Source organism: Marmota flaviventris, chromosome 2 (genome assembly GCF_047511675.1).
Source record: "Marmota flaviventris isolate mMarFla1 chromosome 2, mMarFla1.hap1, whole genome shotgun sequence".
NCBI lineage: Eukaryota > Metazoa > Chordata > Mammalia > Rodentia > Sciuridae > Marmota > Marmota flaviventris.
The window spans coordinates 3,129,245-3,146,440 of NC_092499.1; the positions used below are offsets into that span (position 1 = coordinate 3,129,245).

Below are 17,196 nucleotides of genomic sequence, written 5' to 3' on the forward strand. Positions count from 1 at the left end.
GAGACAGGGTTAACTGCTAGCTCAGGTTTCTCTTCCTCTTCTTATAAAGCCACTGTTGCAATCACAAGGCCCCACCCTTGAGATCTTGCCTAATCCTCATTATCTTCCAAAGGCCCCACCTCCAAACACCATCAGCATATGAATTTTAGGTTGAGTTTCCAACACATAAAACTTGGGGGACATATTCAAACTGTCTTACCTCTGGTTGTACTGTATCTGCTGCGCAGCTCTGGTGCTTGTGTGGCCCCTGGAACAAGCCCTGTTTGCTCTTGACCCAATTCTAAACACCCCCCTATTCCTGGCCAGTCCTAATAAAGGGTTGGATCCACATTCCCAAGTGAGAACAGTGCTCCCCCAAGATCCTGGAGAGCCGGAGCAGACCCTGTGCTTCCTCCTAGTGGTGGGAGATGCCAGGTACAGTGCCTCACCTTTCATGGGATGTGGGGGGAGGCGTTTCCTGGCAGGCCTCAAACCTGGGGAGGCTCTTGACTCTGTCCTTGAAGCTCAGCATCTCACGGTGTCTTTCGCCCCAGCCCGTCTGTGTTAAAGTCACACGTCAGTGAAGCCGATCAATGTCCATTTTGCAAGTGATTTAGGTCCCTTTGTCTTTGACAGAAAGCAGAAGTAGAACCCTTGGGCCGACCATGAGTGGATGTTGCTGTCCACCCGGGAACACGGGTGAGCCTTTCGGCTATCGCCCTTCCACAGCACCTTGGGGACTACTAGTAGCCTGCCTACCACCACGTCATAGGGCCATCTCTGGCTCTAACTACTTTCACTCAGGTTCCAGAAGCACAGCCTGCAACAGGGACTCCTCTCAGTGATGTTCTGTCCTGTTCCTGATTTAAATGAAAAAGGTTTTAATATTTTCCATTTAATATTGCCTGCTGATGTTTTTTGTTAAATGGGCTTAATCATATTATAGATTCCTATTTTATATTCCTTCTATTCCTATTTTATATAGTGACTAAACTTTCTTCACATGTTAATATTCATTTGTTTGGTGCACTGTCTTATGAATTTCAAGAAATGCTTGCAATCTGAGAACAATTTCATCCCCCTCTGAAGTTGCCAGCTGCCGATGTTCCTTTGTAACCGCTGCTGCCTGGGTCTGGCACTCACCCGTCTGTCCTGACCTTTCCCACAGCTTTGCCTTCCTAGAACACCAGGGAAATGGAATCACAGTCAAGAGGCTGCTGTGTTTTGAACATGGTTTGTGTCCCCCGAGGGTCTACTGGGATTAAAGGCTTATTCTCTGTGCATGCTATTGGGAGTGGCGAAACCTTCTGCAGGGGGCTGGTGGCAGGTCCTTGGGTCACTGGGGCATGAGGTACTTCTCTAGGTATCCCTTTGGTAATTCTCATGAGAAGACTTTAATGAGTTTGGGTTTGGTCCTACCCAGACTTCTCTGCTCTTGATTCGAGATGTAGTTGCTTGCTTGCACCTGCCCCAACTCCGGCCATTGATGTCACCCAGCTGGGAACTGACCCAGTACCAGTGCCCTACCCTTGAGTCTTCAAAACTGTGAGCTATGGGCTGGGGCTGTAGCTAAGTGGTAGAGCATTTGCCTAGCATGGGTGAGGCACTGGGTTTAATCCTTAGCACTGCATAAAAATAAACATAAAATAAAGGCATGCTGTCCATACACAACTAGCAAAAAAATGTTATTTTAAAAACTGTGAGCTAAATAAACCTCCTTTACTACATGAGTAGCTCGTCTCAGTTATTATTTCATTGTAATACTGCAAGCTAGTGCCTTCTAATCCTGAATTTTATACTTGGCGCAATATAAAGGTGGCATATCTGAGATCTGAGATGCATCCACATTATGGCATACAGCAATAGTCTGTTTCTTAAAATGTGCTGCAGTTTGCTTACTCAGCCATCAGTTCAAGGCTACTTGCATTGTTTCCAGTGTTTGGCAAATATGAATAAGGCTGCTATACATACGCATGTGTGGTTTGTGTGTGTTTTTTTTAAAGAGAGAGAGAGAGAGAGAGAGAATTTTTTAATATTTATTTTCTAGTTATCGGTGGACACAACATCTTTGGGTTTTTTTGTATGTGGTGCTGAGGATCGGACCCGGGCCGCACGCATGCCAGGCGAGCATGCTACCGCTTGAGCCACATCCCCAGCCCCGTGAATGTGTTTTTTTAAATATTTATTTTTTAGTTTTAGGTGGACACAATATCTTTTATGTGGTGCTGAAAATCGAACCCAGTGCCTCATGCATGCTAGGCAAGCGCGCTACCACTTGAGCCACATCCCCAGCCCCGTGAATGTATTTTCATTACTCATGAGTAAAGACCTGGGAGGGGGATTGATGGGTCACAGGGCAAGTATATGTTTGACTTCATAAGAAACCACTCAGACAAGTAGTCTACATTGGAGAAGTGAAAGGACGTGTGTTCCTCAGTTGTTGTGGGGCATGTTCTGTAGCTAAGCTGCTTTGATTTCTGAACTTTTGGGTCTAGACTATTGGTCTGGTTCTGGAGACTAATTCTATCAATTTTTGTTTCATGTATTTTGAAGAGGTCAATCATTTCCCCTTTCTGTGAATTGATCTTCTATCTTTAGAAAGTGTATTTTGTATCTCTGGCAATATATACATTGTGGTGTTGGGAATTGAACCCAGGGCCTTGTGCATGCTGGGCAAATCCACAACTATTGAGCTATTCTTTCCAGCCCCTTTATCACAGTATTAGTGGTTATCTAATTCATTGGTATTTCTTTTTCTTTCATTTTACTTTCAACTGTTGTTGTTAAATGTGTTCCTTAAACAACATATAATGAGTGTGTGTTTTTAAATCTAGTCGTAATTCTTTCTTTTGACTGTAACTTAGTTCAGGTAATGGTATGCCTGGGTTTAGATCTACCTTATTACTTCACACCTTCTGTTCAACACGTCTGCTGTGCATTGTTTTCTTCCTTCCTTGACTGCTGTCCTCTCCCTCCCACTTTTACTATAATTTAGGTGGTTATTCTGGAGGTCATGTGCATCCTCCACTCCTGCCACCTGGGACCTGCCTCTTTCTGCAAGAAGCAGGTTTGCAGCATTTCCTTTAGTGCTGGTCCACTTGCTGGTGGACAGGTCTCAGTTGCTGCAGGTATGACCATGCCTTATCTCTCCCTCATTCCTGAAAGATGGGAATATCCTTTTTCTCCCTCAGCACAATTGAAGGCATCCTTGAGTCTTTTTTTTTTTTTTGGGTATGGAGATTTTGAATTCAGGGGACTCGACCACTGAGCCACATCACCAGCTCTATTTTGTTTTTTATTTAGAGACAGGGTCTCACTGAGTTGCTTAGCATCTTGCTTTTGCTGAGGCTTGCTTTGAACTCGCAATCCTCCTGCCTCAGCCTCCTGAGCCACTGGGATTACAAGCATTTGCCACCGTGTCTGGATTACTTATTTATTTATGTGTCATGCTGAGGATCAAACCCAGTACCTCACACATGCTAGGCAAGTGCTCTACCACTGAGCTACAACCCTAGTCCATGTTTTCCAATGTTTTATTATGAAAAATTCAAAAGCATGAAACTGTTGAAAGAATTGTAAAGTGATTATGAATGTTATTTAGTTAACACTGTACTGTATTTGCTTTATCATATATCCATCAATCTATCCCTCCCCTCTATCCATCAATCAATCCATCTCTATTGAATGCACTTCAAATATAGTTGCAAATATCAATATATTTCATTCAGAAACACTTTTACATGTATATCAGTAACTAAGTTCAATATTTTCTTTTTTAAAGGTAAAACTGACATGCAATGAAACAAAAAAAATAAATTGAAGGTTCTAAGAATTGAACCCAGAAATGCTTTACCACTGAAGTACATCCTCAGTCCTTTTTATTTTTTTTGAGACAGGTCCTGCCGAGGCTGGCATCAAACTTGAGACTCTCATGCCTTAGCCTCCCAAATTCCTGGGATCACAGGCATGGCCACTAGGTCTCACTTGAAAAAAACAAATTTTTGACAAGCACACACTCTTATGTAACTCCAATTCCTATCAATATAGAGAATACTGCTGTCACCATGGGATTTTTCCCTGCCCTGTCCATTAACCCTCACCCCATTCACCTGTAGAAGCAATGTTTTTTTCATCACAGATTAGTGTAGGCTGTTCTAGCACGTCACATACATGGGATCCTATGTATTTTTGGTAAGGTCCGTTTTTGTGATTCATGTATTTGTGTGAGCATCTGTAGTCCATTTCTTTTTATTGGCAATATCCCAATTTATCAATGTGATATAGTTTGTTTATCCACTTTCCTGGTGATGGGTCTTGGATGTTCAAGGTTTGGGATACTATAAAAAAAGCTGATCTGACTGACCATTCCCATACAGTGTTTCCATGAACATATGTTTTCATTTTTCTTGGTTGTGGAATTCTCTAGGAGTGGGATCACTGGTTCATGAAGCAGGTGTTCCCTTTTTGTGAGAAGGTGTCAGATGTTGTCAGACTCTAGAGCTTAGCTCTTCTGATGGGTGTGTTATTTTACTGTGGTGCTTTCATGTACTTTTGCTTTACATTTTGAAGGTATGTCATCAGGTACATCATAGGACAGCACTGCCATTTCTTTTTCTTTTCATAGAGATGGGGATTGAGTCCAGGGCCTTGTACACACTAAGTGTGCACTCCACCACTGAGCTACACCCAGCTGGAACTGCCATTCCTGATGTATTGTGTCTTTTATCACTTCATAAGGATCCTCTTTCTTCCCAATTTCTTTTCATTAAAATCTATTTTTTTTTCTGAGATTCAGTTTGTGCATTTCTACTATATGGTAAGCATTTCCTAATCCTTTTACTTTCAAACTTTATCCTTTTAAGTAATGCTTTTATAAATAGTATATTGCTACACCTAAAAACCCAAGTTTACAAAGGCAGGTGCAACGTAGTGAGACATGATCTCATAAAAAAAGCAAGTTTATTCTCTCACAGATTCACTCCATTATGGGCACTTAACCACTGAGCCACACCCCCAGCCCTTTTCACTTTTTGAGAAAGGGTCTCACCAAGTTGCCCAGGGCCTTGCTAAATCACTGAAGCTGGCTTTGAACTTATGATCCTCCTGCTTCAGCCACCCAAGTTGCTGGGATTATAGGCATGAGCCACCACACCCAGCTCATTTTTCAAAGTATTTTGACTGGTTACTATATCTCATCCTTTTAGTCTATGGTGTACATCAGAGTCACTCTTGTACATTGTATGGAATTGGACGAATGTGTAATGACATGTCCATTATGGTATCTCATGGAGAAGTGCTATTGCCTTCAAAATGTGTGTTCCACCTGTTCACCCCTGATCTTTTCACTATCTTCAGCGTTTCACCTTTTCCAAAGTGCTTTGGAATTGAAACCACAGTACACATCCACAAGGCTGGACCTGCTGGTGCCTCTGGCCAGATTTGTGCAGTGAGGTTCCTCAATGATCCCATTATCGAGTGAATCTTTGGAAAGCTGTTCCCTTCTCCCAAATTACTTAGCAATTCAGGATTACTTTGCACCATCATCAAAAGAACTTGTTTAACAGAGGACCAAATCTGAGGACTCCAAACCTGCAACTTTGTTGGGTTGTCCCAACCTGGAGACAATAAAAAAAAAAATCCTGTGGCTACTTAAGACTGTGAACTTCTGGGGACCCCTCCTGATTGCTCGTCTCTAGGCAGGTTCTCAATAGGAGACCCTGTCCCCAGAAAGGGAAGGTCTATTGCTCTGGGCGTTTGGAAATGTTATGCCTGTGGGACAGGGGTTGAACCTGTTCACCTCTCCATCCTGACACTGCCTTGGATAGACATGGCTGCCTAGGACCCAACCTGTCCAGGCTCAAGTACACATTCATCTGTCCTCTCTCTCTCTGTGGCTGCTACTGGGTCAGTCACACAGCACCCCTGTTCTTGTTCCCATAGCAATTTCATCTCCTGGGTAGCAGGGGGATACAAATTCTTTCTTGCCTATGAGGGCCTGTCATCTTCCCCAAGCCACATTCCCATCTTAGACATGGGAATTGCTTTCACTTTTCAGAAATTACGTCAGTTTTCCATTGCTGTGACAAAATACCTGTGGTACATCCCAGTGGGGAGCCCATGGCCAAAGCTGCTCACTCTTCATGAGACTAATTCCTCTTTAGTAATCATGCCCACATCACAGCACATGGTTTGGTGTTCAATTTTTTCACCATGATTCATGGAGATTTTGTTCCCCAAAGGCCCTCAGCTGGGTCAGGACCCTGTTGCAGGTGGATATAAGCCCCAAGCTTCCAACCTGTTAACAATGACTCAGGGTGGGACTCAGGCACACAAGGCAGCATGTTACTTTTGGCAAGTAATTTACCCATGTCACTCTATAGTGTCTTTTTAAAAAATCAAGCTCTACACAGTACTGGAAATAACAAGACTGTATTACCATTGAGCTACATTCCCAGTCCTTTTTAATTTTTGAGACAGGGTCTTGCTAAATTGCCCAGGCTGGTCTCAAAAGTTGCAGTACTATTCTTGGTACTGAAACTTCTTGGGAACTTTGGAACAGGGAGAAAGGCTATAATTTTCATGGTGCCGGGGATTGAACAATCCTAGAAGCTAGGACATGGCAAGTGCTCTACCATTTATCTACACTGAATCTACATCCTGCCTTATCTACATTCCCAGTCCTTTTCAAGACAAGGTCTTGCTAAATTGCCCAGGCTGGTCTCAAAAACTTGCAATCCTGCCTGACTGCTCAATAGCTGGGATTACAGGCTACATACCACTACACTAGTGGGAATGTAAGAATTGTCAAGACAATAGACAGGCCAACTTTGCATTTTGGGGTTATTATAGAATATTAAACAGGTAGAACTTGATAAGCAAGGATTATCTGCAAAGCTGTCAGCAAACTTAATTTTTGTGTGTGTGTGTGTGTATGTAGGGGGTGGAGTATACTGGGGACTGACTTCAGAGGTACTCAACCACTGAGCAACATCCCCGTAATCTCAAATGGGTTTGCTTTGTTAAAAAAAAAAAAAAAAAAAAAAAAGTCGTAAGTGAACTGCACGCAGAACAAATTTATTTGGTTTTAAACACATCTCATTTGGGTGCAGTGGCGTATGCCTCTGTAATTCCAGTGACTCAGGAGGCTGAAACAGGAGGATCACAAGTTGGAGAAGCAGTTTAGTGAGACTAAAGGGCTGGGGTGTAGCTCAGTGATTAAACACCCTGGGCTCAATCCCCAGTACCAAATAAACACAACTCAGCACTAGGTGTGACCGGATGCAGGAATCAAGACTAGCAGCAGCTCAAGGCCCAATCTCCATATCCCCTAAGAGGAAGCACTGGATAAGGAAACACCTTCCCACCCATTCTCAAACCAGTCTCCAGTTTATCAACTTCAGAAGGGCCTGTTTGAAAAGCAGTCATTCCCCATCCTTTCATTCTTGGAGATTCATGCTGTGTCCCAGTTATATAGGTATTTGGAATCTGAATTCCCTAGAAAGCACCAGATTTCAAGAATTAACTGGCGTGGCACATGCCTGTTAATTCCAGACACTGGAGAGGCCAAGTCAAGAGGATCCAAATTCCAAAGCCAGCCTCAGAAACTTAAGGAGACCCTGACACAAAATAAAACTGGGCTGGGGATGTAGCTCAGAGGAAAGCACCCTGGGATTAAATGCCTAGTTCACCACCTGTAACAATAACCATTCCTGGGCAATTTAGCAAGACTCTCAAAATAAAAAAGGGGGCTGAGCACATCAATGTTTATAGCTGCACAATTCACAATAGCTAAATTGTGGAATCAAGGTGTCCTGTAAATTAATGGATTAAACAAATGTGGTATACATACACAATGAAATATTACATAGCAATGAAAGAGAATAATCATGGCATTTGCTGGTAAATGGATGGAGTTGGAGGAGACAATGCTAAGTCAGTCAATCCCAAAAAACCAAATGCCCAATGTTTGATATAAGGAAGCTAATTCATAGTGGGGTAGGGAGGGGAAACATGGAAGGAAGAGATGAACTAGCGCAAAGGGGTGGGAGAGGGCATCAGGTTAGAAATGGTGGAAGGAGATGGACACCATCATCCAAAGTACATGTATGAAGACAGGAATGGTGTGAGTATACTTATTGCATACAACCAGAGATTTGAAAAATTGTGCTGTATATGTGTTATGAATTACACATATAGAATTTTAAAAATTTTAAAAAAGGGCCACTGGGCCACACAGCTCAATTCTGGTAGAATTGTAATGACAAAGGTTCACTTGATTCTCTGACTACTACTCTTTGTGGCTTTGAAACTTACACCTTTTCTTTTCCCTTAACTTCTCCTCCCTAATCTCTCATTCTTTCCTGAATCACCTCTATAAAAGCCTCCTGTTCAGATGGGCAGAATCATAGCCTTTGAAGGGACAGGAATTCTGTTTTTTCCTTGATAGCCAAGCAATAAACCTTCTTCCTTTTTCTCGTAAGTGTGTCCTTGTTATTGGATTGGCATTGGGGACAAGGACTAAACTTTCAGCAACAGAATGTTTGCCCTGGGTTTGATTCCCACACCACACAATACAAAACATTGGGGGGGGGGGGGGCAGACTTGCAGTTCATAGCCAACTCATGCTACTACAGCAAGAACTTAAGACGAATCAATAACCAATGAAATTTGCAACACTTTGTGTGTAGGACTGATATATATATATCCCTACAGAAAGAACAAACTACAGCTGCTACAGGGATTTCAAGGTTTTGAACTTATAAAATTATAACAAAAACTTGGGCTGGGGTTGTGGCTGAGTGGTAGAATGCTTGCCTAGCATGTGTGAGGCACATCCATATCCTAAAACAAAAAAAACCCCCAAAACTTAGGTTAACTTTAACATTAAAGCAGAGACAAAACAGAATTTTAACATTGTTTTAATCAAGTAATGCAGCTGTTTGAAACAGGAAATTTTAAGACAATTCAATAGAGCAAAGTGGATTACTCTATTAGGTTACCTGTGAATTAAATCCAGATCATGTGAATTTGAATTCCACTAAAGTTTGGCACCAGACAACACTGGTCTAAGCCCTAACCCTCTCCCTTAGTGTTGAGAAGCCCTGACACATTTCCCTTAGAGTAAAAGCCACACAGCTCTACAACAACCACTTCATCAGCTTGACACGTGTAGTAAGTACACTCTACATGGGTCACCAGCACCTCTGATAGAATCTAGTTAATGACAGCAAATGGGCCTTGCCCAAAGAATCTAACCTAGGTTACAGGAGTTTGCAAAAGTCCCCTCTTTGGTGTGACACAGCATGTTCCCTTCAGGTATATAGCTCCTGCTCTTCACTCACTAGAATCTATCAAAAGGCAGAGGGAGATCTATGTTCTGTCCATGTTAAGACTGTTAGGTTTTTATTTCTGTAAAGTGTCAAGCTAACAAGGTTTTATTTTCAAATATTTGTATACTTTCAATGTGAAAAACTTTTATATACATGTCATTAAAGTCTCATAATCTGTGAGATGGGTCACAAACAAGAGCTGAATAATGTGAGCCAGTGCTCCACACAAAATTAACCACATGGACTTTGCAATGCCTGGAATGCACTTTTTGTGGAAAAGAATAAATGCAAAGTTTTTATAAACTCAAAAGTCAGAACCCCAATCAAAAGTTTTCATCAGCTAACTGCATAAGAAATTCACCTGTGTCAGTCCAAATCCAAGGCCCTGGATGGGCTCTCAGACTCATCACCTACACCCAATGGCCATCATCCAAACTTCTTGGGAGCCCAGCTATATTCAATGTGAAGTAAAAAATATCCCTCCCAAGTCTTACACCAAAATATAGGCTCTGACTTAGAAATATGCCTTTAACTTGTTTCTTTTTTAAATAAGATTTTTTTTGGGAAAAAAAAATCCAGTTTGAAATATAGCAACACTTATTTTGGCAAGGCAATAACCAAAATCTAAAACAGCATAAGCTACGTGTCCAAATGTAAAAGGCATTGAATAAACCACGATATTTTTTTTGGGGGGGGAGGGGGGGCGCACGACATACTGAACACAAGATAGAATGTCTCAACATTTTGAAATTATAATTTAAACCTTAAGGGTAAAAGCTGAAAAACTGCTCAGTTCTTGCTAGAGATTAAATGCACCTTTCCCTGTTTCCCCCAACTAAAATCAGAATTTATTATTTAATCACACCTCAAAGTTTGAGTTTTCTCTTGGTACAAAGCAACCACTACATACACATTAAAATACTTATTTGTTAATGTAATAATTTTTCCCTGGCTCATCCAACGTGCAATGCACATGACTCCAAAGACTAAAATTGGGGGCTAGTGTATATGAACTGAAAAATCACAACTCCAAACTTCAAAACTAGTTCTTAAAATTATTTATAGGACACTCAGGTTATTTTATTTCTCAACAAGATGTTGCACTGTCATTTGATTATCAGTCTACCTCAGCACAAAAAAAATTGCCAGATGCCAATTTGAGGGACTAAAAAAATTCAAAAGTACTAGATTTAACAGCTCAGTAAGATCATTACAAACAAGTTTGTTTACATTCTGCTGAAAACCCCTGAATGGTCTCAGCACCTAACAAAATCTACCAGGCTCCAAGGACCATGTCAGGTTAAATGATGGCACCACTTTTTAAAAGGAGCCAATTACTTTAGCTAAGTCATTCAGAGCCCAAAATCTGAAGAATGACCAAAATCAAATCTTTATTTTTATAACTGTATAAATGTGATCCAAAAGTGTCCACCACTAGTTTTTCCAAAAGAAACATGCTATAAATAAGCAAACTACATCTGCTCACTGATGTGTGTATGGACTTCCTAGATGTCTCATTGGGCTAATTACAGACCACTCACAGTAATAGATTTTTAGTATTAAAGTGTAGCATGATGTTAAGCCATTTTAGCTTTTACACATACATGTTGCACTTCTGGCTGATAATGGAGAAACATTTGCAGCATTACACTGTTAAGCTAAGTTGCATCCATTCTTTTAAATGGCGTCAATATCAATGTCATCATCCTTGTTGTCAGACTTCACAGTTTCAACTTTCGGTACACTGGCAGTCTTTGAGTACACCACCTGATAAAATAAATGATTTTACCAATTACATACCTTGCCCCAATAAATTTACCATTAAAATATAAATCAAGTGGTAACAAAGGAGAACTGCTTCAATGTAGCTATCGTTCCTCCTAGAGTTTTATCATATAAAACCCAAGTTACCTAACATGCTACCCATCACTCTTCCTATTGAAAGGCTGTATTTTATCTCATCTTTAATCTTAAATTTGGAATCACCCCTAATTTTTACCACCACTCTCAGACACACACCATCAACACTGCACTAACCAACTTCCCCAGCGTTTACCTCAATGTTCTCATCTTCATCTTCTTCTTCACCACCAGAAGATTCTTCCTCTGCTTCCTTCAACCACTTTATAAATGGTTCTGCTTTGACACGAATCTCTTTGGCAAGTTCTTTTGATACGTATTTCTTAGAGGTCTAAAAAAAGTCCAGTACAATTTTCTTAGGAAAGACTTTTTACTACTGAGCTACATTCCCAGCCATTTTTAAATTGCTGAGTTTGACCTCAGATTTGCTATTCTCCTGCTTTAGCCTCCCAGGTTACTGGGAGATTCCAGGCTATTTTACCTGGCATCATGATACAATTTTGAATCCTCCATGGAATGTGTATTATGTATCTAGCAAACGCACAAAGTCTAAGCAATTTCTGCTGTTGCAATCGTCAAGATGACATTACGGAAATCACAAGTTACATCAGATAAGCACAGGGGATTATACTTCAATGCAGACAGATTATGTAGTAATTATTAACTCGGACAAAAGAACCACAATGATCTTTTTCAATAGTTTTGAACTGGAAAAGCCCACTTTTACATTCCCCACCTTTTCCGACCAGCTGATGATGACCTCCTCTTCTAAAAGGTCTGCGTCATACATTTCCTTCAAGATATGTGGAATCTTAGAGAGGAGCTGAGCTTGATGCATTGCCACTACACACTCCAAACCATGAAGAAGGTATCGTTGAGCTTTTTTGTTATTGTGACAAAACTGCAAACAGATACTTGGCATTAACAAACTTTTTTTACATGGTGTAACTTGACAATTCTAATACTCAAATATATTCATTTCCTTAAGACTGCTTTTTTAAAAGTACGGCTTATAGTGAGTCAAAAAAGTCAAAACACAAAATATCCCTACATTACATACTCTCTACATCAAAGGTCAAGTACACATTTGCAGATGCTCAAAGGTTTATAAAAATTAGCTCCTCTTTCAGGATGACAAAAAATGAATAAAAGTGATTAAAAACAGTACCAAGGACACACACCATAATCTCACATGAGTCCAAAACAATTTGCTTACTCTTAAGAAATGGCGCCTGTATTTCTTAATCTGTTCTCTAATTTTCTCATTAAAAAGAACTTCAGTTAGAACAAGAGGGCCCATGGCTTTTACATCCAGCCTTTCTGCTTCTGCGACAATTTCTTTGTCTGATGAGTCAATGATACCCTCTTCTTTCTTTTTCTGCAAATAAAAAGAAAACAATTCAGTGAAATGTTGGCATGTTTTCACTTGGCTCAAAATACCAGTTAAGGGACTGGGGGTTTTGCTCAGTGGTAGATCACTTGCCTAGCACCTTTGAGGCCCTGAGTTAGATCCTCAGCACCACATGAATATAAATAAAATAAAGATATTGTGCCCAACGGAATATAAATAAATAAATAAATGAAAGATATCAGGCTGGGGTTGTGGCTCAGGAGCAGAGTGCTTGTCTAGCACATGTGAAGCTCTCGGTTCGATCTTCAGCACCACATAAAAATAAATAAAATAAATAAAGGTACTGTGGTTCAACTACTTAAAAAAAAAAGCTATCAGGTTAGTCTCCTTATTTCTTCAATTTGCATTTCTAAATGATACAAAATTGCAAGTGACACAACTCTTAATGACCTTCCAAAAACTTTTCTTAGATGAAGAAAAAGAAATGTGAAAATAAGAGTATTTGAAAGTAACAGAAGTTACTTTTCAATTATTGGGATGGGGTTGTGGCTCAGTGGTAGAGCGCTTGCCTAGCCTGAGTGAGGCACTTAGGTTCGATTCTCAGTGCTGCATATATATATAAATAAAAACAGAGGTCCATCAACAACTAAAAAAAGTAAGAAATATCTAAAAAGCACAAAAGCTGGGCTGAAGCTCAACGGTAGATCAAGCAAATGTTTTACCTTAACAAAATCAAACAGGATGTTGACACGCTCTTCTACAGTTCTTTCCAAATCATCACTGAGTGTCAGAACTTTTGCGTGGTCACTAATTTCATCCATTCTACGCCTCTGAGCTTCCTCAGTTGTATCCTCTCCCCAATCATCATCCTCCTCTTCTTCCTGTTTACAAAACCAAAATGTTTGGTCAAAGGCACACTTTTTTTAAATATAAAAAATACTTCAGATTTACAAAGATTATTTTCCCACCAAAACTCAAGCAACTGGCAACACTTGGAATCCAAAATACTGTTCTAATATTTAACTGAAGGCTAGTTTCATCATTTCTGCCCACTTCAACAAAGTGCCAGCTACTTTATACAACTGAGTGCCCACTAGGCTCTCAAGCCTACACTCACCACAGCATGTGGAGGAGGACTGATTTCATTTGGTGGTGGTGGTGGTGGTGTCTCACTGCTGGATACAGAACCATTTTCCTTGTCTTTGCCCTTTCTATTTTTCTTTTCCTTTTCTTTCTTTCCTGTACCACTGTCACTATTCTCTATAAGGAAAAATGAAGGAAATAAAAGTTTAGTTCTGCCAGGCATGGTGATACATGCCTATAATCTAAGCAAATCAGGAGACTAACCCTCTCTCAAAAAATAATAAATAAGTAAAAAATAAAAAGGGCTGAGGGCATAGCTCAGTGGTAAAGTGTCCAAGTTTAATCTCCAGTATTTGGGAAGGAGGTACATTCCTACAGTTCATATCACCTTACTGCTCATCAGAATACTTAAACATCATGCCCCCCTATTGATCTCAGAAAATATCACAAGACACCACTGTAATTTTTAAGGGATTTCCACCTACTGTATTTCATAGGTAACAAACTCACACAATGAATGGAGATACATAAAATATTAGGCGTATTTCAGTAAGAACAAGATTACAGTGATGTCTGACGCCTCGATGACCAGATTAGTCAAAAGTTGGACCTCCTGCTAGGTGCAATGGCACACACACGCAATTCCAGCAAGGAAAAATGAAGGAAATAAAAGTTTAGTTCTGCCAGGCATGATGATACATGCCTATAATCAACGTGGAAAGGTGAGGTAGCAGGATCACAAATTCAAGGCCAGCCTCAGCAATTCAGCAAGCCCTCGTCACCTGAATTCAATCCCAGCACCAATAAATAAATAAAAATGTTGGGCCTAACCAACTTGAACAAGGCTATCTCAATCTGGCTTTTACCCAACACTTTTCAGAACACTGTTTAAGCCCATATAACGGCTTGTCTCACAGAAAAGAGAACACCGGAATAGGTTAGACTTTCTTGCTATAGCAAGCTCAAATTGTGTCAGACAGTTTCAATAATCTGCCACAGAGTGTTGCTTGCAAAGTTCTAAGGTCATTTAAGCCTAACAAAGGAAGGCCCATTTACAAACAATTCCAAAGTAGATGATGCAACCCCATCATACTGTTTTACAACTTGAACTATGTTTTCCATTCTAATGTGTCTTAAAAACTGATGGCAGATTCTTCTCACCTTTAGTAGTATAAAAACAAGAGTACAATTTCCAAGGAAGTCTCACAGTCAATAAAATGCAACCCAAGGACTAAACACTACTTACACTCTGGCTTTATAACAACAAATACTTTCCACTTTTGTTACCAATGATCATTGCTTTAAGCTCATCATGAAGACTTACCAGGTGGGTTTTTGAGAATAAATGTGCAGAGTTTATGATGTGTGTCAAGCATGCCTCGGTAGCCACAGGCTTTACAAGAATTACCTATTGTTTGCTTCTTTGGATTGACATGCTGCCAAAAGAATAAAAATAGGTATGTTACCCATAATGTAAGATGAAAATTCTAAGTGAATTTTGGGAACAAAGAGTGAAAACATCTAGACATCTAAAACACTACCTTTACGTACATTATTTTTTTTTAAGGTGACCTACTTGAAAGTATAAAAAAAAATCCCCCAAAATGTGAGGTGTTTTACTTACAATTAAGTCTTCTGTGTCTTCTCAGGAACGTGTTTTAGCTTTAATACAGAACTGACCACAAAAGTAGGTATTGTCTCACCACTCCCTACCCCTCCTTTTTTTGACAAAACCCTCAATGGCACTCACCAGTTCCGTTTCAGGATTCTCACACTCAGGACAGAGAACAAATTTTTTAATGAATCCATCCAACATGTCTTGCAGCTTATTCGCCTCATGAGATCCATTGACAATGTAACGGTCATTCTTAACATCAAACTGGGTCTGTGCTCCCAGCTCACAACCAAAATATTTGGTGGGATCTGTTAAGAAAAGAAAGGCTTGATTATATTAAGGAACTAAATACACCAATCTCTAGCTGCTTATTCACGAACCACCACTGTTTTAAAATGATGTGGGTTCATGAAATGTTGGCTAGGCAGTTAACTTAGGGCAACCCTTAAGTTAAAGTCCACAATTAACCCTTAACCTAATTAGCATATAACTCCGGAAGTTTTACAATTCAAAGACTGTCCTAGACCCCCTAGTGTACACGCTTCTAGGAAAGCTTTACTTACACGTTGGAGGCCGATTAAGCGCCTTTGCAACGTCAACCATGTTGACTATAACTGTCTTGATTCCATTTCCTTTGCCCTCAACCTAGAGGAAATAAGAATTTCAGTTTTCCGCTGTCTTCCCTGAAACCCCACGGAGAGCTGCGGCTGCCTCCCTGCCACCATGGCGACCGGTACTACCTTGGCAATCAGACGGGGCATCTTGTAGCGATAGAACTGGTCTGACACGCTGCGGTTGACGTTGACAGACATTTTGGCTTATTAGTGGCTTTATCAATAAGATGAAGAGATCTTTGATTGCAACTTTTTGGTATCTTCTGTCTGGAGAAGAAGGGATGACATAAACGACTGCAAGAGTTCTCGGTCTCTGACATGAAAAAATTTTCGCCGCTGAGGCTGTAAGCTCCTTGCTTGTACGCTATGTTTCCCCAATACAGGTACCAATGGCTGCGCAACAGCTCTGCAAGAGAAGAGGGGCGACACGCCCCGCGGTTCAGCATCGCCGGGGCGCCCGCAGCGCGGCCTCCGGGCGGCGGGGACGAGGCGGCCGCGGCCCCGCCGCCCGCGCGCGCTGACTCACCGCGCCGGCGCGCGCGCCCCCGAGCGGCCCCCCCCAAACTGCGCCACACGCGCGCGGGTCACGCGGCCGCGCCGCCATCTTGCCGCCGCCATGGCCCGCCGCCCGCGACTCACCGTTTTCGTCAAATAAAGACATAAACCCAACGCGGCTCGCCCGGGACTGGGAGGAAGAGGCGCTGGAAACCGGGTCCGGAGCGGCGGGGCGGGCGAGCGGAGGGCGGCCGGGCAGGTGCCGCCGCCGAGCAGCGGGAAGGGCTGTCCCAGCGACGTCCGCGTCCACACCGGCAGCGCCGAGCCTGGCGACCTGGCGGGGACACGGCCGTGAGCCGCGGGCGGCCGGGCGGCGCCTGCCCCGCCGGCGGCCCGCGGATGGAGGGGCGGGAGCGCTGGGCAGGGGCGCGGGCCGCCGCCCCCCGTAGACTCACCTCTGGAATGTTCTCGCTCTGACTGAACAACGCCGCCGCCGCGCTCAAGCTACCCTCGGCCCCGGCGCCCGCCCCCCGCGGCGGGCTGCACTGCCCATTGGCTGGAGGCCCGCCCGAGCTCGCTCGTCATTGGTCTGCAGGCCGCGTCAATCGCATCTTTCCCCGCCCCCCACTTCCTGGGGCTCCACTCGCGGCCGCGGCCCGCCCCCGGCTCCGGGCCCGGCTTCCTTCCCTTCCCCTCCCCCGCCCTTCCCATAGGTCTTCGCGGTCTCGCGAGAATGGGGCCGCCCGCTGTCGGTTCAGGAGCTCCGGGAAGATGGCGGTTGCCCCCTCCCCCCTGCCGGGCGGGGCTCTACAGCGGCATCGCGATGACCCTCGGCCGTGCGAGGCTGGCGAGCTGGTAGCCGCCCCCGAG

General features: G+C 42.4%; 1 protein-coding gene and 1 non-coding gene across 2 annotated transcripts; both read right to left on the reverse strand.

Annotated features, from left to right (window-relative positions):
* Positions 1 to 7,032: 7,032 nt before the first annotated feature.
* On the reverse strand, positions 7,033 to 16,874 carry Eif5 (eukaryotic translation initiation factor 5). Its single transcript, XM_027946645.3, has 12 exons — positions 16,782 to 16,874; positions 16,471 to 16,660; positions 15,958 to 16,237; positions 15,781 to 15,862; positions 15,353 to 15,525; positions 14,927 to 15,038; positions 13,637 to 13,779; positions 13,242 to 13,400; positions 12,385 to 12,546; positions 11,905 to 12,069; positions 11,365 to 11,499; positions 7,033 to 11,075 (listed from the first exon to the last, which is right to left on the reverse strand). The coding sequence occupies exons 3-12, from the start codon at positions 16,027 to 16,029 to the stop codon at positions 10,986 to 10,988; spliced, it is 1,293 nt and encodes a 430-aa protein (XP_027802446.1). The 5' UTR covers positions 16,030 to 16,237; positions 16,471 to 16,660; positions 16,782 to 16,874; the 3' UTR covers positions 7,033 to 10,985.
* On the reverse strand, positions 14,486 to 14,611 carry LOC114101663 (small nucleolar RNA SNORA28). The gene has a single exon (XR_003584378.3). It is a non-coding gene; the product is annotated as a small nucleolar RNA SNORA28 (small nucleolar RNA).
* Positions 16,875 to 17,196: the final 322 nt, after the last annotated feature.